At 49.0% G+C, this 25,208-nt stretch overlaps 4 protein-coding genes across 7 annotated transcripts; 1 reads left to right on the plus strand and 3 right to left on the minus strand.

Annotated features, from left to right (window-relative positions):
* Nucleotides 1–39: 39 nt before the first annotated feature.
* LOC118504913 (phosphoserine phosphatase) lies at nucleotides 40–6,863 on the minus strand. 2 transcript variants are annotated; one of them, XM_036039985.1, is made up of 4 exons: nucleotides 6,460–6,863; nucleotides 1,009–1,404; nucleotides 479–942; nucleotides 40–393 (listed from the first exon to the last, which is right to left on the minus strand). In XM_036039985.1, exons 1-4 carry the CDS (start codon nucleotides 6,516–6,518, stop codon nucleotides 311–313), a joined length of 1,002 nt encoding a protein of 333 aa, XP_035895878.1. In that variant the 5' UTR covers nucleotides 6,519–6,863; the 3' UTR covers nucleotides 40–310. The 2 variants fall into 2 exon arrangements, with proteins under 2 accessions (XP_035895878.1, XP_035895879.1); XM_036039986.1 differs by lacking the exon at nucleotides 6,460–6,863 and adding an exon at nucleotides 5,340–5,818.
* LOC118504912 (beclin 1-associated autophagy-related key regulator) lies at nucleotides 1,581–4,370 on the plus strand. The gene is made up of 2 exons (XM_036039984.1): nucleotides 1,581–3,469; nucleotides 3,540–4,370. Exons 1-2 carry the CDS (start codon nucleotides 2,023–2,025, stop codon nucleotides 3,773–3,775), a joined length of 1,683 nt encoding a protein of 560 aa, XP_035895877.1. The 5' UTR covers nucleotides 1,581–2,022; the 3' UTR covers nucleotides 3,776–4,370.
* Nucleotides 6,864–8,211: 1,348 nt separating the features above from the next.
* LOC118504907 (mutS protein homolog 4-like) lies at nucleotides 8,212–11,199 on the minus strand. Its single transcript, XM_036039975.1, has 3 exons — nucleotides 10,177–11,199; nucleotides 9,335–10,111; nucleotides 8,212–9,281 (listed from the first exon to the last, which is right to left on the minus strand). The coding sequence occupies exons 1-3, from the start codon at nucleotides 11,155–11,157 to the stop codon at nucleotides 8,337–8,339; spliced, it is 2,703 nt and encodes a 900-aa protein (XP_035895868.1). The 5' UTR covers nucleotides 11,158–11,199; the 3' UTR covers nucleotides 8,212–8,336.
* An 83-nt stretch (nucleotides 11,200–11,282) lies between these two features.
* On the minus strand, nucleotides 11,283–25,044 carry LOC118504909 (serine/threonine-protein kinase BRSK2). Of its 3 annotated transcripts, none has more exons than XM_036039977.1 (13): nucleotides 23,741–25,043; nucleotides 23,024–23,109; nucleotides 22,752–22,892; nucleotides 19,040–19,190; nucleotides 18,743–18,958; nucleotides 18,462–18,661; nucleotides 17,938–18,293; nucleotides 17,696–17,869; nucleotides 17,453–17,611; nucleotides 17,143–17,309; nucleotides 16,716–17,072; nucleotides 16,097–16,230; nucleotides 11,283–15,805 (listed from the first exon to the last, which is right to left on the minus strand). In XM_036039977.1, the coding sequence occupies exons 1-13, from the start codon at nucleotides 23,948–23,950 to the stop codon at nucleotides 15,730–15,732; spliced, it is 2,427 nt and encodes an 808-aa protein (XP_035895870.1). In that variant the 5' UTR covers nucleotides 23,951–25,043; the 3' UTR covers nucleotides 11,283–15,729. The 3 variants fall into 3 exon arrangements, with proteins under 3 accessions (XP_035895870.1, XP_035895871.1, XP_035895872.1); XM_036039978.1 differs by having other exon boundaries at nucleotides 16,097–16,227; nucleotides 23,741–23,950; XM_036039979.1 differs by lacking the exon at nucleotides 16,097–16,230 and having other exon boundaries at nucleotides 15,200–15,805; nucleotides 23,741–25,044.
* Between the last annotated feature and the right edge of the window lie 164 nt (nucleotides 25,045–25,208).

Raw genomic sequence — 25,208 nt, forward strand, 5'->3', positions numbered from 1 at the left:
ACATTTCCACAACTGACTAACTTAAAACAACACCATAAGTTAATTGAAAATACCTAATACAAATTTATTATGGTGCTTGATATCAAACAAACAAATACTACCTACTTTAAAACGCGCTACTCGGTATTAGCGGCACAATAGTGCATATAATTTATAGAGAATTCTTAACATTAGCAACATTAACTATTTACAGCGAAAAGTGTAGTAGAGAAAGCGGGAAAGCATGTACTTAAAGCTAGTGTGAAAAATAAGAATGAATCGTGATGGGAATTAATCCGCCAGGAGGAAGTAGAAGATTTGCAGGGTTCGATCACCAAAGCAGATCGGCAAAGTTGGTCACGTAGTACGTGGCCCGTTTCTGTACCTCTTCCCGAACGGCATTACCACCGTAGCCTGTTGAAAAGGAGAAAACGGAACAAATCAGTTGAAGAAATCAGAGTGCTTAGTTGGATCGTCTTTCCAGCGCCTCAACACTTACCAATGAACATGTTCGCTGGCGGACAAGCCTCCAAATCGGTCATGCCGTCGCCAATCATTGCAACCACCCTGTCCGACCCCGAGCCAACACCTCCTGCCATCACGCTGCGAATCATCTTGATGGCCTCACCCTTGCCGCCAGATCGCGACGTAGGCTGAGCCGTATCGAATCCAGCATAACTTCCATTGTAGTTGAAGAACAACCGGTTCGCGTACAGATTGCAAAGTGGAATCTCCAGCGCATCAGCAACGGGTTCGATCAAACAGTCGAACCCACCGCTGATAAGGAACACCTCGGCATTGTTCTTGCGCAGCTGCTCGATCAGTTCCTTCACACCGGCCGATATGGTCGAAGGGTGCGTCTTGAGAAACTCGCGGATCTGTCGCTGCGAGGGTTTGATAATGTCTAGGCGACGTTTCAGCGCCTCCTGGAACGTCATACTACCGCCCATCGCTTCCTTCGTGCTATTGGGAAACAAAGCAATACATTAATCACGTATTCTGATAGCACGTCGTCAAGGAATCACTTACAGTGCAGCCACCTCACTGCCCTTGCCGCAGAACTGCGCCAACTCATCGATTCCCTCCTCCGTGATGATGGTCGAATCCACATCGAAACAAACGATCTGTGCCTTTTTAAGAGCTTCCCGTGCTTCGGTCGTTCGTTTCGACAGCTCGGTGGGTCGATCGTTCGTCATGCCGTTGCCGTTCTGGGTGTGTTGATGAAGCTGCTGTGCTCCGTTCCTACTTGCCAAACCGTTCACCTTCGATGGAACGATCGGCTTAAAGATTGGGGGAGCCGGTGGCAAACTGTTGCGCCTAGAGGCAACGACGACCGGCTCGAGCGGTTCTCCGGCTCCGGCAAGGCTGCTCACACCACGGCTACTGTCCGTGGCCGAGATGGCTACCAAGCTTCCGAATAGTGCACTGCAAATAATAGAATAATAATCATGTTATACTATGCTGCTTAAATTACTTTAAAAAATGAAGAATGTCTGCAAGAAAAATCTTATTCCCAACGGTCAATTTAAATTCCCAATCAACACAGCAACTCGCGCGTACTGCGCGAGCGTGCTCCAAATGGCAGCTGTCAATCGGCTATCAGCTGTGAGCGTAGCGAAGTAAACAAAGAAAAGCGTTCGCTTCTGCTGATGGCTGATGAAACATTGCGCTGCTCTCGGTGGTAATAAATGCGCCCCTCTTCTGGTTGTTTATTTCATCCCGGCCATCAGCAACACACCATTACTGTGCAGTGTCCAGTGCATTCGCGTTTGTTGTGCAAGACGACAGCCGTACGGCCAGTGATTCGTTGCAGTTTTGTGAACTACCCACAAGTGGTAGCTTTCTGGCACAAGACCCACAGGAGATTACTCATTCACGAATGGTGTCGATAGTAGTTCGCACATTATAAGGGGAACTATAAAAGCGCTCGGGAAGTCAGTTTGGATGCTAGATTCACCGTAACGAGGTTGCCGTTCATCGTTCGCAAACGTGTTTGCTGCTTCGCACTCACTTACGGAGGCACGACGCAATACACAGCATCGGATGGCAGTTTGCACCACTACCACCGCCGCGACCACCACCACCACCAGCAACCTCACGTCCGATTCTGGTGGTGCTCCGGAAAACTTTCACATCACCTACTCGCACGACGGCGACGAGGATGACACAGCGGTGGACGCCGTACACGATGGTGACCTGCTGTCCACGTCCAGCTTCCAGATCGGAGGGATCGTTGGCGAAAGCACCCAGCGGTGCCCGTTGTGTGGTGCCCACCGTCGTCAGTTTCACTGCAAATCGTGCATACGCCATGGGGACTTTCTGCACACTGCCACCGACGTTTACTGCCAGCTGCCAGAACGGTTCGGCGAGAAGCAGCAGCGCTTGCGAAACTTGCGGACGGCAAATGCTACGCTCGAAAGTAAAGGCATGGTAATGCTGGAAAAGCTACACCAGGCGGGCCGTTTGGCGGGTGAGATTAAACAGCGATCGGACAAGGCGAGCATCATTAAGAAGACGATCGAGCTGAAGCGTATTGCGATCGAGGAGCTGCGTCTGAAACAGCGTCATCTCGGTGACGCCATTCGCAAGCTGCGCATCACGTTGCCCCGGTACGACGATAAGGTGAAGACGCTGAGCGAGTTTGTGGCGGGGAAGATGGAGGAGAGCGAACACCGGAAGGCGAAGCTGACGGCAGTGCAGGAGCGTTTGCGTCAGCTGAAGCGCGATCAGGTGCAACAGCTCGTACGGATCATCTTCCCGATCACGCAAACAATCGTGAGTCGGTCCAGTCTGGCGGGGAGTACTACCAGTACCACCAGCAGCGCGAGTGGAAGTTCCGCCGGAGGGACCGGGCTAAGCAACACGCGCAGTACGATCCATGAAATATCGGAAGCAACCCGCACGGCGTACGTCCGAGGCCAGTGGGTGCTGCAGGATAGTTTCGGGGAGGTGCAGCATGTAATCATCGCACCGGCCCTACCCGGAACGGGGAACTATTCGGCCTACAACGATTGGGCTACGGGGGATGGTGGTGGCGCGGTGATGAATGCCGCATCAACGGCAGCAACTTCTACCATGGAAGTATCTTCATCGCCAGCAGGTGGCAGCAGCAGAGTCGGAAGCCACAATCCGGCCCATACCATAGCAGCGGCCTTAACCTACACAGCCCAGCTAGTGGCACTGCTCGGCTACTATCTGGACGTCCGGTTACCGTACCGAGTGTCGTACGCTGACTTCTGTACGACCACTTTATCTGAGGCGCAATTCGCTCGCAAAGTGGCACGACTAAATGCGGACATTGTGTTCCTCTGTCACACTCAGGGCTGTCGACTGAACGACATGAATCCGACACACACGCTCGAGAATCTGCTCCGTCTGCTAAAATCGCCCGATCTCGGACATTGTGGACCGACCGATCGAAACAGCTGCCTGTCCGATTCGATGGAACAGCTGCTAATGCAGCACATTGGGGAAGATTCCGATTCCGAAGGTAGGAAGAAGGCTTCACAGTTTTGTAAACCGTCAAAGCTAAACGAATATATTTTCTTCCTCTTTTGAAGATGAAACAACACTTCACCAAGAATGGGAAGCCGTTCCAATCAACCTTTCCCCGGTGACGGCTGAACCAGCGTACCAACCGATGGCACTGGCCCTAGACCAACGGCGTACAACGCTCGGGCACACCGGAATGCATTACCATCAGCTGCAGCAACCGACAGGGGCCGCTGCAACGAGCCTCATGACCAGTGCCTTCGCTTCGGTCAGCTCATTCTGGAAAGGTTGGACGGGGAAGTAAAAGAATCTACAACACTCATTATACAGAGAGACAGCGAGAGAGAGAGAGAGAGAGAGAGAGAGAGAGAGAAAGAGATTTGCTCATTCCTTTCACACAAAGCCACGCAAGCCACAGTTTTATAAGGCAAAAGGAACATCCTACATATTTAAGAGATTTTTCTGTTTTATATGTGATAGCACAAAACCAAACTCAACTGAACTCACTCGCTTTCCACACGCGCATACACATTTTGTCGCCATTTTTTTAAAACGCTTCCAGTAGTAGCGGAGGGAGAAGACAAATAGGAACCGAACTACTACAAAAATGTGTACAAAAACGCCGGAAACGGTAGCGAAATAGTTTCAACCAATTGCTGATGTACGAAATGCAATTATGAAGCGATCTTAATAGTGCGATCGTTTAAAATACGAAAAAGGATAAAACAAAAACCGAATTATCTTTAGCAAATGGAGGTAACAAACTCATACGTTATTTTATAATGCAAAACAGTAAACTAAAACCCCCGTTCGCTCTAGTACGTTTAAGCTAGGCTCGGAATGGAAATAAAATAATTCTACATATTAGCTGTGATTAATACACTTCAGAATAACGTAAAGCAAGTGTCTCCTTTAAATTGTGTAACAATCGACGATCATACACACAGATTGGATCTCTGTTATGGAACGGCGTCCACATACCAGAACCACCCCAACAGCAGGTTCAAGACCTGAGAGAGTCGTTTCCAGTGTCTGATCACACGTCCTTAGCAACAGGCTTCACCCTTTGCGGGAGGGCCTATTCCCACTGTTGTCTCATTCTCGACTCGAATGATAAGGCCTTCCTAGCTTGTTGAGAGGGAAGAATACGGAAACTGACCGAACGTGTGTGTGTGTCTATAGGCATTAAAAGCTGCATTAAAAACAACCATTTTCTGATGTAACTGACGCCGCACGTGGTCAGCCGATGGAAGGGAGCGAATGATCAAAGCATCGTCCCATCATCGTCAAACCATCGGCGTGACGTACTTTTTACTAATTCAAACAGTTTGTTATTGTGAGCGCAGCGATTAGAGGAATCTTCAAGAATCCCTTCAAGTCATACCTCTGCGGGCAAACCATTCGCATTAGAGGCCCATTTATCCCAAGGTCTCCGTCCATCCTTAGTTTATCAACGATTTTGTTTGTCTCATGTCTGCCCTTCTTATCATCGGCAACAACAGGCCAGCCAGCCAACCTAACCAACCAACCAGGCCTTTGGATGACTGTTTTGCCCATTTTGCACACACAACACAAACACTCTCTTATCGAATCAGCTGATGATGGTGCCCAACCACACTATCAACACATTCTCCGGGCATGCTTTGTCCAACGGGGCCGGACAAACAACAACAGCCCTAGCCCACCACTCCTTTGACCCAAATGCAGTTCATCCACTGTACTTGTTGTGCAGTAGCGCTAATATCTCTCTCGAGTTGGTGAGGTCCTCCTCTTCGCATCAGTTAAAGCCTAGCGTCTGTCTGACTACACTGCACCACACTCCATCACTACCAGATCGCCTTGAACGGCTTATGCTAATGATTGCTCACCGATTCATTTTGCTGCTGAAGGTTGCGCCACTACTTCCTTGTAGGGTGGATAGTTTAGGACACTTTCGTACAACTCGGTGAAACACGATCGCTCGGATTCTACTGCACTTGAACTTGATATAATGTTCTCCGATACAACTCGTTCGGCTGGTTCGTTCTCAAATGATTTCCGACTGCCCGAATTTCTGTTCAACGTGTTTAGGGTGTAACCGGGACGCGCGCGCGTTTATAGTTCGATCTCTCGCAAACAACTGACACCGACCGATGGTGCACAGATTCACTTTAAACCCGTCCCGATCTGTCCCGGTCCCAGGCCTACTGCTCCACAACAACAACCCCGCCATTCCTCGTCTGACCCACGCTTCAAGCTTTCCGTGACGTGTTCTTCCTCTTCTGGTTTTCCAACCCTGCTGCTACCGCCACCCTACCATGCTGGTCCCCGAGATGATAAGAGCCTGTCCCGAGTGCTTGAGTGGTGGTGAATGCCGGCTTGTTGCGTCGGCCCAGTAAACAACAGCTCCGGGTTTGCAAGCAGAGAACCGGCCCTTCCACAATGACGAAGTTGCCACGAGTTTGCTCTGCCGATTAGGCGCGGAAAGCCACGAGTTTCTACACGGTTTAATTCTTAATTCTAGCCAATTTGGACGGACGCGCCTACCAATTAGCGGCGCAAGTAAACAAATACCTTGCCCGATCATCAGTACGGGAGCCTGTCTGTTGCTAGGGTAGAATCGCGCGCATCGGGATCGGCGGATCAAGCAGGCGCACAAGAGGTCGACATACGATCCACTTGACATTCGAGGCGAAAACAACCCACTGCAACGCGATGCACTTCTCACAGGCCTCTCTCATTCCTTCCCCTTCCCTCCAGGGGCGGGGGATTCCACCCTGTTCTTCCAGCAATGATAACGACGATCATCAGCTTCGGACAGACACCCAAGCGGTGAAGTTGTTTCCCCCCCTGACGGGACGCCGCATTGCGCGGCCCAGTGATAGAGTTTTCTCGGAGCCAGCGAAAGCCGCATGATTTAATCGATGGCATAGATTGCACTATTCGAGTGGGATTCTCCACTACCTGTCGGCCGCGTGTGCTCTGGCTAAGGCTAACAAGCGTACTTACCTTGCAGTAGTGGCCAAGGATGGATAAGGGTGGATTAGCCCTCTCAAGCCGGGCAACATTTGAGGTTACGTATCCCCAGGATCAAAGCCAAGCACTTTGGAATTCTAACTCACTTCACGCAACGAACCAACTTTCCGAGCAGCACTACACGCTTTGCGTGGTGATAAAGAGCCGCCACCAGAATCGCGAACCCAGATCGGTCAGCTGTTTTCCGTCAAAACAATGCGCCTACTAGATCTGTCATACATGCACGCGCTTCCTCTTTGTGCTGGCCGTTCGTAAACCGTCCCACAAACTGCAGTCGCACGCACACTTTGGCTCGCAATATCAGGCCCTCGTCCCGGCGAAACGATAAACAAGTTCTCACCACCTCGAACGTCCGGAACGGTCAGACAGGCGGGGTTGATGTTGGAGTACAGTGCGGACAATAAATATAAGTACCCCCACCGGGGTTTTCTTCGAGATCACCGAACAGTACGGGAATAGTTGCTATCGAGCTATGGGTATAGGAAGTATTCGCACCTAGAGAAAGCAAGACAGCTTGCCATGCTCATTATTGATTCCAGCAGTGTACCTCGAAAAACCTGTTCCGTCGAGCCCTCTCGGAGACCCTGTTCCGCTGTGGTACAGCAAGTACAGTAAATTGGTCCCAGTAATATGAGAATGGGTATCCGAGAACGCCGTCGCACATACACCGGCCAAGGGAAACCGGTGACGAGGTAAACAATTCCTTCATTAGGTTTCAAGTACACTTCAACGCGTCACACTGTTAGTTCTAGTTCAATTTGCCTAATGACGGAATGTTCCGATCGTTCCGTGTGCCATTATGCTATACCGCATTCGAGGCCGAGGTTCTTTATCATCACGTGAATTCGACTCAGCAAAGCATGGCACACGCATCTACCGCCCAACATAACCATTTCCACAGTGGACCGGTTTGATGGGATTTTGCGAGCGCTACATGATGCGTTAGACCCGCCAACTTTCCATGTCGGTTATTTCGGTTTTTTGGTGATAACCTCCGGGTTGAAGAAAGGGCGTCGAGTGCCGTTGCTAACCAACCGTGGATGTTGTGTCCGGACTCAACCAGAATTTGGCTGATGTCACGTTCTGTTGCTCTTTGTGTAAAGATCTGGGAGCCGGATTTAATCGTAAACAAACATTCGTTCTTAGAAGAGGGCCCTCTTTTAGACATTTTACAAGGCGCACGATCGTGACCAAAGGTTGGTCTTGAGCCTTGAATTAAACGACGCAACAGAAATTCGCGCATTTGCTCGCTCGTCTGCTTTTATACCTCAATTGAAGCTAATGATCTGCTTCAATTGGAGTCGGAGACTAACTCAAGTCCACTTTCCAGTTCTGTTACTATGCTGATGATCAAGCGAGAGAGAGAGAGAGCATGGATCTCGTTGCTAGTTGCGATAGATACCTCCTTCTAGGATACCGTTTCTACCTCAAAAAACTAAATTGAGTTGAGGTGCGCCCTCAAAAAGGGCTTGTTTTCTACAGCTTACTTCTCATAGTCGTCAATCTGCTCCAGCTGCCTACAAAACAACTCAATCAACGCACATCAGCGTCATTCGAATTCGAGCCCATCAAGGTACGCCCGGCAGTCTAGCCACTCCTCCAAGCATGAGCACGGCTCCCACCATGGCAAGGCTGCCAAGCAGAAAAACAACTACTCGTGGAGCGTAGCATGCACACGAAGGACTTAGGACGCTCGAGTGGCGGCATCTCTGGGTAAGCACAAAATTACGCTACTAAACACTTGTTTATTCATCATCGTCCACCCCTCGGTATCATGACCTCTGATGGCCTGATGGGCAAACAAACAACAACACTTGCATCAGCAGGAAAGCACGCGATCAACAACAGCGCTAAGCGTCAAGCTGCAGCAACTGCTCCAGGGGCGTTACCCGGAGGAATTCTCGCACCTCTTCCGGTACGGAAGCGAGCAGTTGATTCAGCTGCTCGGTCAGATGCTGCTGTACATTCTCCGCATTACGCACACTGTTCGCTACCTTGCCGTAAATGTGGTAGAATAGTTTGAAGAACTCATTGAAACTTCCCTGCGTCGAGAGGGTGTGGCAGGTGGTCGTCGACAGATTGCCGGTACGATTGTACGATCGATTGTTGGTGGCGCACTGGGCAAGATGTTGCCTCAGATCTACGCGGCACAATTGTTCCGCGCGGTCTAACACATCCTTCGGCATGTTGACGGTACGGGCGAGTGCGAGTCCATAGCTCTTCACTGCCGTACGTCCCTCGACGACGACATACTTGTAGCGTAATCGCTCCACACCATCCACTTGGACAGTTTCGGTTTGTAAGCAGAGCTGTGAGACGTTGTGATGTACCTCGAGCGGTCTCAGCAAGTCCATACAGTGTGTCGTTATGAAAATGAATGGTTTACGGATTGCGGCCAACGTTGGCACTACCGGTTTCTCACGCTGCTCACCAACATATCCCACGTGGTCAATGATGCGCTCCAGTAAGGCCCACTTGGCACTGGTTGTATCGGGAAGATGGGTGTCCCCGTACAGTTCATCGATCACGACCAAACTATTCGGAGTGAGACAGTGTCGTACAAACTGCAGCTTGTTGTACATCTGGCAAGAATCGGCATCATCCTGCTGCTGATTGTCCGCATCGCCGAATATCGTCAGTAGACGGTCTACGATGCGTACCTGGGCCTGTGATGCTGGTATGTAGCACCCTAGCTGGGCCATTATCTGCAAAACACAGATCGTTTTCATGTACACCGTTTTTCCGCTCATATTGGGACCTGTGACGATAAACACGTTGTATTCGGGTGTGGAGATCTAAAAAAAGAAAGCCGTAGAATACGTAGTTGCACCTCGAAAAACTTGCTTACCACATTGTTCCGCACAATCTTTCGCCCATCGGAGAAGCTCTCCAATAGAGGATGTCTTCCGGAAACTATCTTCGTCTCTTCGCCAAAGCTTGGCTCACAGAATTCTTTCCCTTGACTTACAGTTGCAAGTGCCTGAACCACATCAAGGTCCGTTAGGCATCCAACCAAATTGTATACCGCATCTATACTATCCCGAATACTCGCGATCAATCCTCGAATAATCCCGTAGCTAATTTCATCAATTTCCTTTCCAACGGAATTGAGCTTCTCATTGAACGCTATCAACCGTCCGTTGGAGAGCGTGTACCGTCGGCCGGTTCGGGTTAGTATCTGAAAGTTTCTGCTCAACTGCTCCGCCACATTGTCCACCTCATCGTTCGATAGTACGTAGAGCAGATGGAATCCGTTTGGTTTGGAATGGTGAAGCTTCAGCTGCATCCGCGTGGCGAGGCTTAGCTCTGCCACATACTGACGAATCTCATCGATAACTCCGGAGTACAGGGACCGGAGAAGGTCCAGCACGGAATTGATTTTAGCACGAACGAGAAACAATCTATTGTAGGTTGCGTTTCGTTCCACTGGACTATCATCCAGTACCTCGCAAATCTTGCAGAGCAGATCGCCGTATGCGGATTCCGCAAGCGTTTGCTTCAAATCGTTCAGGTATTCTGCGTGGACATCCCGCAACAAATCGCGCAGCTTTGGAACTACTTTCAGTACGTTCCGAAGGCTTGACGCTTGATTAAGCATATGAATCGTATTTTGATGGGTTGTTTTCTGCAAAAATAGAGATAGAAAATTCATGAAACCCTCTTCTTTGCTGATCTGGATCCAAAATTTACCATTCGATCGATGTCCACCGATAGTTTGAGCAATCCTCCAACATCCTTAACCTCCGTCAAGGTTCGCCGTATGCTCTGGAGAAGTGTCGGCTTGCCAAGCAGTTCCCGTATGCACTTCAAGCGCATCTCCAATCGCTCACGGCTGGTCCATGGCTCGATAATGTTTGCCCGCAGGTGTCGTTTACCGATCGAAGTAATACAGCGGTTCATGAAGCCAAACAGTGACCGCTTTTCGTCCCCTTTCTGGAGTGGCCCGAGTAGCTCCAGCTGCCCTATACACTCCACGTCCATCGTCATCGTAGACATCTTGTCGATGTAGCTCAGCTTCAGTGTTTTGGTAGCAATCTGCAGCAGCGCCGTTTCCATGCAGTGTCTTAGCAGTGCGCCACAGGAAGCCAGCCCATAGTACTTGCTGTGGATCAATCCTCGAAGCCGAGCATAGTCCCGGCTGCAGAGTTGGGTCATGTAGCTCTCGGCGATGCTATCGTTGAAGTAGGACCTTCCCAATCCGAGGACCTTCGTTTGTGGCAGGAACTGTTGAATCAGCTTCGGCAGGTAGGATGTCCCGTTGGCGAGTGCGTGCTCCGAGAAGTAAACCACCGCGGGATCAAGACTGTGCAACGTGGTCAGTGTGACGGAGTACCAGAAGTTGTCTCCGTACTGGGTTAGCTTCAGGTGGGGCGAAGTTACATCGATAGCCGCCAGACCAACCTCGAGTGCTGCATGTCCACGCCCTTCGGCAACCACCACAATAACGTATGGACCGTCCCCTCCAACATTGCTGCCATCGGATCGATCGGGTTGTCTAGAGACGTTAGGTGGCGCATTACTAGTCGTTTCGTTACGGACACCAGCAAACGATCGGTTTCGACTGTAGGGCATCGATCGCTGATTTCGGTCCAAATCACGACCCCGCATTCCTGTCGGCAGTCCGGCCACCAGCGGTGGAACACTTTTACTACGGTAGGGAATGAAGTTCATTCTGCTCACCCAACAACACCTGCACACTAGATCGGTTGAAAGGAAACTAAGGCGGTGACGCTTGCCGTGTACCTACCAACCGCCAACTGTGATTCGTGTACTAAGAGAACAACAACCAATACTACTTAATTTCAATGGCGTGTATTTCGAAATTGTATATTATTTCCCTCTCCGCACACAAACACACACCCGCGAAGCTCCCGTGTCCCGTTGGCAAAGAGGGGTCGCGGTCGGTGACGCGGGGGACGGGGACGAGGGAACAGTCGTTTTTTTTTTTTCGGTCGGTCGTCATCGTCCTGTTCAACGGAATCCGTTACTATGTACCCATCCGAGTTGACCGGATGTCATTTGTGTTCATTTATACAAAAACATTGGTTTCCATTTTTTTGCACAATTTTACAATTAGCAGCGTTTTACTTGCTTTGCTTCTATAACTTTACCACTCTGCTAGGATGCACTGTTCCCCAAATGTGTCCTACACCCATCTGTCAACAGCGCGTGTGTATGTGTGTAGTGGTGTGAGCGCCTAAATGCCGGTGAATGTTTTGTTTGATGTGTTCACCTATTTCTCGCCATCGGGTGTGTTTTGCGAACTAAGTACTTCTGTTGATCGCGCTGTGCTATCTACTGTTGAAATGTTTGTTATGTTCCAATTTTGTCGTTTGTTTGGTGTGTGAGTGTGTTTTAGTTTTCGCTTGTTTGGTTATTTTAGCTTGTCCTTTCCGTTCGCCATACCCTGTCTTGCTTTTCTTCTCACACAAACACATACAACGTACATCCAGCGTCCCTTCCCTTCCCTTTCTTCACATTTACAAGTCAACGATCCTGTCGCTTCTTCCTCTCCCACTGCCTTATTGCCTTTACACCCTCACCATATAATGCAAAGCTCTCAAACTCGTCCATTTACACGCATTTTGCCAGCAGCAAGTTTTCTTACATCGTTTTTGACGATCATATGTTCATTTAGTATTTCTACCGCCATTTTGTCCACTCGTGTTTGCAACAACTATAACGACTAGCACTGTATATTATTTGCACAAGCTTTTTCCTTATCGCTTTTTTGCCCTTGCCATTTCAGTGTTCCATAACAGCAGGTGTCTACATGTTCAAAACAATACTAGCACATTGTTTTAAACATGGTGACACTTGTGTTATAACCTGAAAAAGAAAAACACTTTATCATTCTCTGTTCTACTGTTTCCCTCACAATTGTTTAAGCATCATTATTTTATTACAAATTTGCGTTTAGCAGTGTTTGCATACCTTTGTTTTGTTTTGTCTTGTTAGTATTAGTAGTTGTAGCAGTGTGTTTCGCATCTTGTGTCAAAGTTTCTGAAAGTATTTGCTTTTTTTACAACTTGTCTACTTCTTTTCCTTCTCAATACACGCCAGTTACGGCAGTTTTTACTTGTATGCGTGGGTGTGTGCGTGAGTGTCTCTGTGTGGGTTTAATAGACTGCAAAAATCACGGTCCTCTTACACACCAAACCTCCATTCTGCAAACTGCACGGTTTCCCTGCTCAACTGCTAAGCTCTCCGGTTTAGTAGGAAATTGAGAAAAGTATACTTAAAGTTACTCAAGCATCATTACGCACCTCCATTTTCCTCTTCGTCCCTTTTTTTAACCTTCCGTTTACTGGGTCGCTGTAACCGTTAGGATAGATGTTTTGATTTGCGTTTGCTAGCTGTGTTACATGCGTTACAGTTACTGTGTTATACTTAAACAAAAGCGGTTAAAAAAGTTCCAAGTTGGGTTTCGACTCGGTATAAGTTTTGATTTCTGATATCCAATAACTAACGTCCTTTCGGATGCTCTGTGAGTACCGTCAAACGTTCGATTCAGTAGAATCTACGCAGTATGGCTTACTTTTGAGTATGGCGATCGTTTTGTTAGTAGGAATGTGGTATGTTGGCGTTGCCGCGGTTCTAGATATTTGATAGCCTGTATAGATTTAACTATGGACAGTAGTGAAACGATTGCAACACCGGCGACCGTTCATAAGTGAGCCTTTAATCGTCTGTTAGTAGCGCCTTAGTGAAAGCCCTCGGAAAAGCTGAAGCCGTTGTTGCTGAAGACACTAACCTTCCACCATAAACCTGCACGTGAAAGAACTCGCTCGTTCTTGTGAACTAGTGTTACATACAGCAATCGAAAATGAGGGTGAGTTCTTAAGTAAATGAGTATCTCTCATCAGTGACAAATCAACTGTCAGATCTATTAAATTTATAGCGTTAAGCAAGAGAAAAACGTTTTTCACGGTGATTTTGATTATTCTATAAAATCAAGACATTACGTTTACCTATGAAAATAACGAACAGCTCTCGCACGCCCAAAATCTTACCCCATCGCTTAGTCTAAGTTCTACTTGCCTATGAGATGGCCATTAAGTATATTCCCATCTATATAGGCTGACATTTCCCCGCACTTGAGTCTACCAAAAAGCCAATAGCGTTCTTTTCAGTTTTTGTTGTTGTTGTTGTTTTGTTTTGCTTCATTCTATCAACGTTTAGGCAATAAAACTAGTAAGCGTTCGTGGGTTTTGGTAGATTATTTGCAATATTACTTGGGTTTTCTTTGGGCAACTGGTTTTGATTTTTAGTACGTTCCGCGTTACCGGTATACTTGTGTCGTTGCACCGCCTGTATAAAATGCTACAGCAAGCCGGAAAACGATACAAAAAAAAAACTATCTATATTACAAATCAGCTCCATCAGATGAAGGAAACGGAAAACTGAAAAAAGGAAAAGCAAAGCTTTTTCAAACATGGATGCCACGCTCCATGCCACTCGTATGGCCGAACGAGCGTCACTAATCTTAACGAATACGAATTGCACTATAACTGTGAGTTTTTTTTTTTTTTTGTTAAATGTTGATCTTATCCGTAAGTGTACTCCCTTCGCGCGGACATCCGCTCTACTCAGCCCCGGTTGTGAAATGGCAGCAATTAGACTAAATTTTGCATTACGTGCTTATACTTCCGGTTTACGTTTGGTAAAGGACTTTGGTTAGTTGGGTGTTAGTTCTCGTGCACTCGAGGTCAGGGAAAGGATCAGACAATCCATGTTATTCCAAGTTAAGATGACGTCCCCGTGTTCGACTAGTCTGTAATTGTAGTTTCATATTAAGGAGCATTTAAACGTTCCATTACCATCTCCATTTAGCTACTGTGTGTCACCATTGAATACCATTGTGTTGTTTTGTAAAGCCAGTAGGTAGTCCTTTGTGTTTGCTGTGAGTATAGTATAGTACTAGTAGCTTAAATGTTTCTTTAACCTGCATTAGCTGCTTACCTACACCACCTGCCTCTGTCTTTGCAGTTTGTCCCTTGACTAGCTTAGATAAAGTATGTATATATTTCGTTTCGTGTTTCGGCACGTGACTTACTCTGCCTGCGTCCAATATTGCAACAATGTGTACTGTACAAATATTGCATCGTCGAGTCTTCTTCCCAACACTGCCCTGTCCTTCCCACAGTAGTTCCTTGCTTCAGCTTCCTGTTTTTGCGTCTCCCAGATATTTTCTTCTACCAAACACTTCCCTTGCCCTTCCTTCCCGCACTGCATCGTTCATTTCCATCTTTCGGTGCCCACAAAGATAAGATGTTCTGTGTGCTAAAGTGTGTACGTACAAACGGTGTCTAAAATCGATGATGCGTGGACATACAAGATCAAGTTTTGCTTCCAACGCGTTTACGTCTGTTAGGCGATGAAGGTGGAGAATTCATCCCCGAGCGACTATCTGTGCGTCATATAGGTAATATCGTACTGCTGCTTTTGCTGCTCCAAAAACCAAACGTGGTGCCGTGCGCTCAATCACTCAATCGTAGAATTTAGAGAAGCCTTGCAGAGTTGCGTTTTAGTTATTGTATACTTGTATTTGGGGGACCTGGTTTCTATTCGTTCTAGTTTAGCTTAAATGAGTCTCTTAAAATGAGTTCCAATGTCCTGTGTCTTAACTCTCACTTGAAGGTAGCGCTTACGTTGATGCTAGGTTTACTCGATGCGATTGATATACGAAATTGACCGTAAAATGTAGTTGTTAGCTTTGCTCTCGATTGCTCGTTTGCTTCCGGCTGAGTCGCGCCTTTTCCGGCTGAGACTCTCGACCAGCGCAGGGTCCAGGGTGTGTGATGCTCGGCTAGTTGGGTAGTAGCGATAAGTAGTAAGAAGTAGCACTAGTAGTAGTTTGTTGTAGTATATTGGATTGTTCGGCTGCTGGAACGGTATCGGTTTTTTCGCCCAGGCATGCGAAGACCACCCGGGGCGGGCTGCCGCGCGGACCCGGACTGTTTAAAGATGGAAAGGAAGGATGTAGGAAGAAGGCGCTGAGAAGGCCGTACATTGGGAGTGCGTCGTTTATAGTCAGATCTCCATTTGGTTGGCAATCAGCTCCATCAGCTCGCCCGAATCGTCTGTTTCTTCGGCAGTTGCGATCGCGATCGCAAGGTCTGCGTCACCGGCGACGTCCGGCGCGTTGATGAGCGGTTCTGCGTTGCGTGTAGGATTCGGTCCGGCTACCTCCTCTAGCTCAGGAGGGCCACTGTTTGCTGAATCCTATCAGAGAAATAATTCTCATACCAGCGCACTACCGGACATGGCCGCCGGCCGTTCCGTGCTGCGTTCCCGCTCACGTTCCGTGGATTCCGAGCTAAAACAGTGGGCCAGAAGGGGGGTAGAGATTAGAACAATGGGCTTCCTCACATTACGTCACGTGTGATGAGTTACACTGAAAACACCTGTCCTGAGAATTTTCGTTTAGCACTCTTCAACCTTAACTCCAAACAGTCTCTCCTAAGTGAATCTCCCCCGTTCGGTTCAGTCAAGGCAGTACACGTGTAACAAAGCAACCGAAAATGTGTGGCCTCACAACAGAACAATAGACACACAAAAAGGAACTCACGCGCGCACACACACACACACAATTGGCAATAGTACTTACCTCGAGCGTACGGTTTTGATTTCGATCTCATCCGATGATACCGAGTTCTTGTTGGAAGAGGTGGCCGACGATCGGCGCGTCTTCCCAATGCTCGACGTATCGTAGAACGTTTCCTGCTCAATGTCAGACTCCTTCTAAAGCCCAATCGGTACATCAGTGCAGTGGGTGATGGGAAGCACGTGGAAGCAGCAGCAGCGGCCGTGTGAAAGGGTGACGGACATCCGGACGGTCATAGGTCACAGTTGGGGAAGAGAGTTTGTTTTTTTGTTTTGTTTTGTTTGGTGAATGATGGAAGGGCGTGTGTAATCGGTCCACCAACAATCCGTACGGAGTGTGAAGATGAAACGGAGGTCCCAGAAGAAAAACAGGTTAACAAACAAACAGAACGATGGATAAAAAAGCATGCATTAAAAGCGAACGCGCACGACCGAGCAAAAGGGGAGAGTGAACTTGGTTCTGAGCGGCAGGAAAAGGAAGCAGGCACCGGAAGGACAGATCACAAACTCACACACGAACGCACACGACACTTGACACTTTTCCTGGTCGGGCGAGTGCCGGCGGTAGTGACTTCCGAACGTTCAGAAACTGGATGACTCCTGCCACACTACGCTCTACTTACGTGTTTGTTGTAGTTGATGCGATCGCTAGAATCGGACCCACAGGATATACTTTCCGCGACACTGTTTGCCACCTTGTTGTTGTGCTGGTTCGTCGGACTGCTCAGCGCAGGGTAGCGCTTCGAGCAGACCTGCGCCTGAATGTGTTCACAGATCCGCCGGAAGCGGCGTATGTTGCCGGAGATGAGCGTAAACGTGATGGCGAACAGCATGTCACCGACGTCGCCCTGCTTGCAAATCGTGTTGATGTCGACCTGTATCCGGACGTGCCGCTGGAACATCGTCGGCCCCGTACCACCTCGCTTGTACTCCACTCGGAAAGACATTGGCGAAAGGACGCTATGCGATAGCTCAGTCATCTGCAAGAGAGAATGGTGTGTCTTATAGAGATCTCCACTTCGACTGTTGACCACTAACACCGACACTTACCGATAGAAAGGCATGGATCAGGTGAGCTTTAACCGTCGCTAGCGGCTTGCCCTTCACTAATACTGTGAACGTTTCGTCCTTTTCGGTCGTCATCAGGTTCCCGAACCAAGACTTTTTCGTCAGCTCCGGCGATGATTCCGGAGTAAGATGCACTTCTTCTGTTGATACTGTGAAATGGAGCACATAAGACCGTGTTTAAGATTCATATTGTACGGTACAAACGCACCATAAACCTATAGTGCATACTTGTGGGCGTTTTAAAGCATACTTTCAGGCGCAATTCAGTAAATTGAAATTTACTTCGACTTACTTTGCATTTTTCTACGGTGAAACTTTGGACTTCCTAGGAAACTATTCTTAATGTTTGTCAGTCGTGTCTTCCACAGCTGGCTGCCGGTAGTGACGGCCTGCAGCTGTTGTGGACTGCCCAGTATCGGCGAGCCCGGGATGGCATTGATTGATGATGTCACTGAAAGAAAGGGCGACAAAAGCGATCGTTTAGTACGCGGGTGCTGCACCTTGCTGCTCCTGCACCTGTTGCTGGATCACTCACTGTTGTTGGAGTCCGTTTCTGAAAACAGACCAACCGTAACGGCCGGACCGGAGTTGGCCCGATGGTGTACCGGCGAGGAGGAATCGATGACCTGCGACTTGGTGCTGCTTCTTGGCGAGTAGTTCGAGTGTCGGTTGGAGGCCGCATTCGGAGATGATGGTGGATGGAGTTGATCTGTAATGCAAGGCAAATCGAATTAAACCGAGCTCGGTCCAACGGAAGACACGAGTGTTGTCGCTTACTCAGTGGTTGCGAGGAGTTGACCACGACACCGCGCGTTGGACTTTGATATGAGCTACGTGACAGTGGAACGGACGAGGGTGACCGACGGCTACCACTACTGGTGCTACCACTGTGACTGCGGTGGCCATTGTTGAACGTTTGCCGCCGTGAGGTTAGCGGCGAGCCCTCGCTGATCTGTCCGTACGAAAGACTGCTGCTACCATTGATTCGGCACGTATCGAGCCGTTTCCGGGGTGGGTCGGCGATCTCGATGATGTCGTTGCGCGGTCTCAGCACGTCCTCCTCGTCCTCGATGGCGGGTCGCCGTCGTTTCCGGTCCAGCAGCAGGAAGTAAATCACCTTCTCCGTATTATGGCTGAATGGTGCAAAATGGAACAAAAAACAAGAAGGGCGTTATTGATTCGCATTCTCCCGGTGCATACTTTTAGGCGCTAGCGTAAAGGTTCTACAAATTCGGACGAGTATCCTGGCGACAGGCCAACAAATCTAATCAACTTCCGCGCTTGACCTCGTTCTCACTTACTGTGGGCTAAGCAGTTCCTGTATCAGCTTGTCCTTCTCCTTGAAGCAACCGAGCGAACAAATGGCATTGAGCACGTCCGTATCGACCGCGGACGCGTTCGGGATGACGTGCGTCTGGACTACCTCCATCATGGGTAGTTCCAGCTCCAGCTCACCCTTGCCACCGGCCGTCACCCAGGGATGTTTGTTGATCTCGGCCAACTGGCGGATGCAATGACAGTGGAAACGCAGGAAACACACATTAATTGTTTGGACATCTCCAGACCAAAGGCTGCTACTTACAGTGAGTCGCTTTTCCGGGTTCACCTCTATCATGCCCTTCAGCAAACTCTGGCAGTCGGGCGGCACAAAGTGTGGTATGTGAAACACGCCCCGCTTCACCTTCTCCAGCAGCTGCCGCAGGTTGTCGTCGTCGAACGGAAGTGCACCGACCAGCAGCGCGTACAGGATAACTCCGCAGGACCAAACGTCCGCCCGACGGCCATCGTACTTTTCGCCCTGCGAACGTTTCAAAACAACCCACTTAGTACTGTTGCAGTCGCAGTTGGAGCGTGTGCCTCCAAAATTCAAACCACTTACCCGAATAACCTCCGGACAGGCGTAGTGCGGAGATCCACAGGATGTTTCCAACATTGAGCCAGCCGGCTGCAGCGACGCCATGCCGAAATCTGCTATCTTGATGTTATTCTTGTCGTCCAGCAACAGATTTTCCGGCTTCAAATCCCGGTGGCTGTTTCCGAATGGCAAATGTGCAAAAACATGGCGTCAGCAACAAATGAAATGTATCGAGCAGCCGTTTCAATACGATCGTGTGAAGAAATTTAATTACGACCTGCAATATTTAAATCCCAACCCTCGGTGTATCCAGATGATGCTGCCAATTCTGACCCGGACTCTCCGCAGATGCCAGCTGCAAAGCCTGGGCGAATAGAATTTTAATGCAGCTAAAAGCCCTGTGAGCTCCACGCTCTACCTGGACAATCGTAAACCTAACGTTTCACACCTTCGTGGACGCGGGTGGACACACACTCTCTCACACACACACACGCTAGTCTGTGTTGACTCGAGTGTTTTGGACCACAATCAAAACATTTACAATTTTGCTCCATTCGCTCCATTTCTTCCCCGAGAGTCTGCAAAAGTGCCATAAAGTGTAATTTAATTTAATCACAGCCGCCCCAAGAGCACAGAGTCCATACCGGTACCGGTCCTGCCAGACAATGTTTCTCCGACAATGCGTTGCTTAAAACGCTGCCAGGAGTTATTCGCATTCTATTTTTTTTTTCGAGTTTCTATAGTGCCAGGAGCCGACGGAATGGCCGACGGTCACGGTACCCGACACTGGGCAGGCGAAGCGTGCGTCTGCTGTTTGTCGTTTTGCCAAGATGGCTGGGCTAACAACGCTGGGCGCCTGGGAATCGCCACTCTTTGTTTCACATGGCACTGGAAATTTCCGATACGTTGATTCTGGTGTGCCTTTTTTTTCTTGGGTGGTGCTTTTCTAGCGGGAGGCGTGGATACGGTTTCTTTAAACTTTCTTTGTAGCAAGCGTTCGCACTAGCAGCGCACACGAAAAACCCCGGTTCGTCAACCTACACACGGGTCGCCTTGCTCTTTTCGCAGTAGAGCCCACATGCATTGTGCCACTGTATGTTATCGGTTATAACGGAACGCAGCATAACCTTACTCAGCATCGGGCGATTGGGACTCTCTTAATACGTCAGCACGATAAATGTCCTTTTTTCTCTGGCTAGTGTTTGCTAGTGTCTTACCCTTGTCAAGCGCCTGAATGTATGCACGCACAAGACACAGTGAGTAAAGTTGGCACACGATCTAGAAATTGAATTAAAACATATACACCGCGAACAAGGCAACGGCGCAGCAAGAGCGTAGAAATGCTTCCACAGTTCTACAGCGACACAGAATGTGCCACTGACTACAGGCATCGGACTGACGCCAACTGCTCAGCAGGAATATGGCGTGCTTCTAGAGATCTGTTTGGTGTATAAGTTGCTTCTTCTACGGACAAAGCACATGCACACACACACGCACACCACTGGTCTTTGTCTTTGTGTGCCGGTCATGGGAAAGAAGAAGGATCGAAATTCGATTCACATTGAAATTATAATTTCCCATTGACATATACTGGTCTCCCAAGGCTCGAACGTGCAGGATGAAGCTAATCCTCTTACAACCCTTTTGCTAACGACGCGCTTAGTACAACCGTAGATGTAGCGATGCGGATAGGCTGGTAAGCTGATTAAAAGAACGAATTCTTTGTATGGTCTCATGGCAGAATTGGTAAACGCGCTTGGTGGAACCGATCCCATTCTTCGTCGGTTCAAATCCGGAAAGGAACGAAAACTTTTAACAAACAAGAATCGCTTGTAATATATTGGGCCAATATCAGTCTGGGAACCTTCTAGACCACTGTTTAAAAGTTCAAAGCTCGATTTGCACTTCAAAGACATTTCCCAAAATTATCAACCACCACCCAGGCCACCACTAAACAGGAAGGGACGGTAGAGAGAAGGGGACCATAAAGAGATTTACATCCACCAACAGCGCCCAAACCACACACAAGCCCAGAAGGAGAAAACCTTTTTCTTGAAATGTTCAACTTAATTGTGTTATAAAGGCACACACACTCAGCCGCACCGCATACCGACTGCCAAAACATTTAAACTCGTCGAACAGCAAACAACACAAAACGCTTCCAGCGGCGGTGTGCGAAAATCTCCCGAACTTCAACCGACAACAAACGCCCCGCAGGGTTGGTGAATGGGTGGGATGATGTGCGCACGACATCGTAATTGGCCAAATTTCATTTCGTCCCCAAACTAATCGCGCTCGCTGACCCCGGCTGGTGTACGCGCGAACCCCACACCAAGAACATCACAAAACACTACAACCACCACGTCACACAATTCGTCCTCCCACGAATTCTCCCAAAAATTGCCCTCCAACCAAAAAAAAGAAGGAGGTTCAACAAGTGCCTTTTTATGGGAAAATCTCAATTGGAGTTTTTGGATGGCCCTTCGCTTGTTTTTCTCTTCGAAGCTTCCTGCTTTCCCTTTTTACGATCGATAAACGATCGTCCCCAAAACGCAACGCTTTCGCGTTAAATCCTGCGGTTTATCCGGCGAGCTTTTCTACTGCTGCTGATGGTTCTTTTTCTTCCTTGTCGTCTCTTTCGTCGTGCTGGCACCAACATTAGCATCGGCACGTTGACCAACCGCTGACGAAGCGAGTCGGTGCAAGCAGTGCGACAAGTGCGAATCATAAATCAATTATTCAACCAGCGCTATCGCCACATGGCGGCGCAACGACGGAAGGTGGCGAAGTGTGTTTGTCACATCACTCTCACTCACACACACACACACACAGCCAACGGTGGAGATTTTCCTTGTGTGAACACGGTGCGAACCCGGAACCGGACCCGGCTCCTATACTTCCGGGCCGGGACATATGATCTCGCCCGGTTTATGCACAAAAGCACACACTGACGGGCGGTTTTCCGGTGTGCAAATTGTGGCCTGGTGGGTAATTCGGAGTTTTTTCTTTTCGACACCCTCATTAAGATGCAGTAAATGTTGTGCGCTGGTCGCGGACCGCGGACCGCGAACATCGGTAATGGAGAACGAAAAGCAATGGTGTTCCAAAATAGGTTCCAAGTGTCGTTATTATTTTGTCGCCGGCTCTCGAGCGCGCACCGTTCGGTGGATGACATATCGACTACGGAACCCCTTTTCCGGAGGTTGTATTGTGCTGTGCGCATTACATAATGCCAGGCGCTATGAAGTTAAAAGCGGGCGTGCAGGACAGAAAGACACCACACGGCTTGCACCTTCGGGTAGGCATCAGTGTTTTGGAGGTTTTGGGACGAAAAGGAAGGAAGGTAAGGCAGAAAAATGGATGTCCACAATCTGTTGCCATCTCGGAATGGCGCTGTACGTGCCGTCGAGAAGCGCAAACAAAGGTAGCAAAGCAGTCCCACCAGCAAAACACACAGCCCAAACGCCAAATGGTCAACACATTTTGCACCGGGTGGACTCGGCTCTTTCGTAAGCACTTTTGTAAGGATTCACTGCCATTCGGCCGGCAAGGTCGGGGATATTGGGGTCTCCATTGGCTTCCGTAGTTCCGTAGCAGTTTTCTCCAGGCATTGTTTTGCAATGTGCCGAGTTGTATCACAATAATGTGTTGCCTCGTCACAGCCCTATTACATTGTGTGTGTGTCTGTGTCCGAGAACTTCAACAAATAAAACCCCAAGCATAATGAGATACTTACCATATCGAGTGCGAATGGCAAAAGTCCAGCGCGGAGATGATCTGTCGGAAGAACTTTCTCGCTTCCTTTGGCGTTAAGCGGCCCTTCTTGACGAGATAATCGAACAGTTCGCCTCCGGACACGTGCTCCAGTACGAGATATCTATGCCGAGGATGACAGGTATGGCGGCCAAAGTTCAACGAGTCAACCAATCAAAGACAAAGTAGAGGAAGAGGGCGCTAATTAAGGGACCGATTCGGCCACCCACCGTGGGAGGGGAACACAACACTTACAAGTATTTTCTGTTTTCGTACACATCCGTTAGCCCAAGAACGTGTGGATGGTCGATAAGCTTCATGATGGCAATTTCTCTCTCGACCTGGATTCCAAAGTTCAGCCATCCGTCCGGAGGTGTTATTTTTTTTGGGTAGTTGCGTTATTGAATCGGACAAATTCCGAAATGATCAAAATATGCAAAAGGTATGCAACCCGCATAGCACCGGTAGCAAGGGTAACATTATAGCATCCCAATCACAGCAGGCGCCATACGCCAGAGAGAGAGAGAGAGAGTGAGAGAGCGAGAGAGAGAGCGAGTAGTGGTAGTGATGATTGTTGTTGACAGGGAGAGAAAAGAAATAGGATAAGAAAATTAATTAAAGTTTCAACTCGTTGCTGGTGTTGATGGTCCGCCTGTTCATCCGACACTGTTCCGGCACTTCGACACGACTGTCCGACAAGAAGCCCCGCAGTTTCTTACACCCTTAGCGACATCGGACCAGCTTCAGAAAGAAGGTGAAGGGCAAGAAGTGAAAACCTTTCTTTCACTTTTTACACATCGCATATGTTTTCTTTGGGAGGCTAATCCGTTATTGCTGGGGAAGCGTTCCTTGGTCAAGGTATGCAAGGCCTGCAGGAGCATTCCTGTCGGGATATTCGCGGAGCAACCACAACAGGCAGACAACGGCAAATGGGCGTGAGGAGTGAGAAGATAGAGGATTCTGTTTCATTACTTTCATCAGCACGGACTCGCTGAGCTTCTCCCGGTTAATAATCTTGATGGCCACCTTCTTCCCGAGCACGCAGTGTACACCGAGCTTCACCAACCCGGTCTGGCCCTTGCCGAGCGTACGTTCGAGCCTGTACGGACCGACGTACTGGTGGCCCTCGGTTGTGCCCGTACTGCTCGGGGTTGCATTTTCTTTCTGCACCTCGCGACTCATCCTTCCGCTAAACGAGCTACTACGGGCCGATGTGAGAGGGACTCTTGCTAGGCAGCCTGCCGCACGGACGAGGCCCAACGAAGCTGGCGGCGTGCTTGCTTCACAGACAGATATCCAAAGAATTGATTCTCGCAATGTGGGACGCGCATACAAACGCGAACGTGGTGTGGGGCGCGTCACGTATGCATGGCGCACTTCTGGACACTAAGGATTTTATAGCTCTGAACACTATTTCTTGGAACACTCGCGCCCTCACACACTGGCTCACTTGCACTACGTTTTAGGACATCCAGTGACGGAGGCACCGTTGTCCTTTCACTTCACGTTCTTGCACACACACACACTCACTCACTCACCCGGACACTACGCTAACGAGTTGCTGCCTATTGATGGATCACTATTCTTTCGTTTCGTGTTGGCTCCTCTTTTTTCGTTGCTGGTGTGTGGGCTCGCAGTGATTCCTCCTCCTATCCTAGCCACGAGGATATCTCAACATGCTCCCGCAACTGAGTGGCTTACTACACACACAACACATACTTTTCTCTGCCCGTCCCTCTTTTCCTGGAGAAGACTCCTCTGACTGGGGACGATTCTTTCCGAAAAGCTCGTAAAAGCTGCTTGAGGCTAAAGGCAGATAGGGTTAGCCACCGAATGGAATGAATCAACCTTCACACACACGTATGGCACACGTGAAAAGAGGAATTCCTTTCCACACATACGCACACACACACGTACACGCCCACAGTGCACGGGACCAAACGGCACGAAAACACGGTTTCACAAAGAAACAGCGCCCGTCCAACCGAGCTGACTCTAGGACTCGATCCGGTCGCCCGTTTACCACCACACTTTTATCGGTCCTCGCAAAAATCGGAAACACGGGAACGCAACACACAGCACAGTTGCATATCCACCGCCCAATCGATTACCGATTACAGGAAGGTCGCTGTAAAATTTTCCGCACACGCGAACAAAAAAAAGAATTGTGCTAGGAGGCCCCACACACAGAGACGTGCGTTTTGTACTGCTGCGCGACACACTACCACGCGACAGAGCAGTGTTCCGTTTTCGCTACCATTCCGATTTTTGAAAAATCGATACATCTCACCGAGCGCGGCTCACGCGGCGGCTACACTCACCGAGGCGCTGTGAGCAATCGAGCGTGAGAGCTTCGCATTTCTCACCCGATAGTTGCGCATGTGCGTACGTTCACCGCTCGCTTTGGCTCACTGCTCACTACTCACTGCTCACTTGCAGT

The sequence above is a fragment of the Anopheles stephensi genome, chromosome 2 (genome assembly GCF_013141755.1).
Source record: "Anopheles stephensi strain Indian chromosome 2, UCI_ANSTEP_V1.0, whole genome shotgun sequence".
Taxonomy (NCBI): Eukaryota; Metazoa; Arthropoda; class Insecta; order Diptera; family Culicidae; genus Anopheles; species Anopheles stephensi.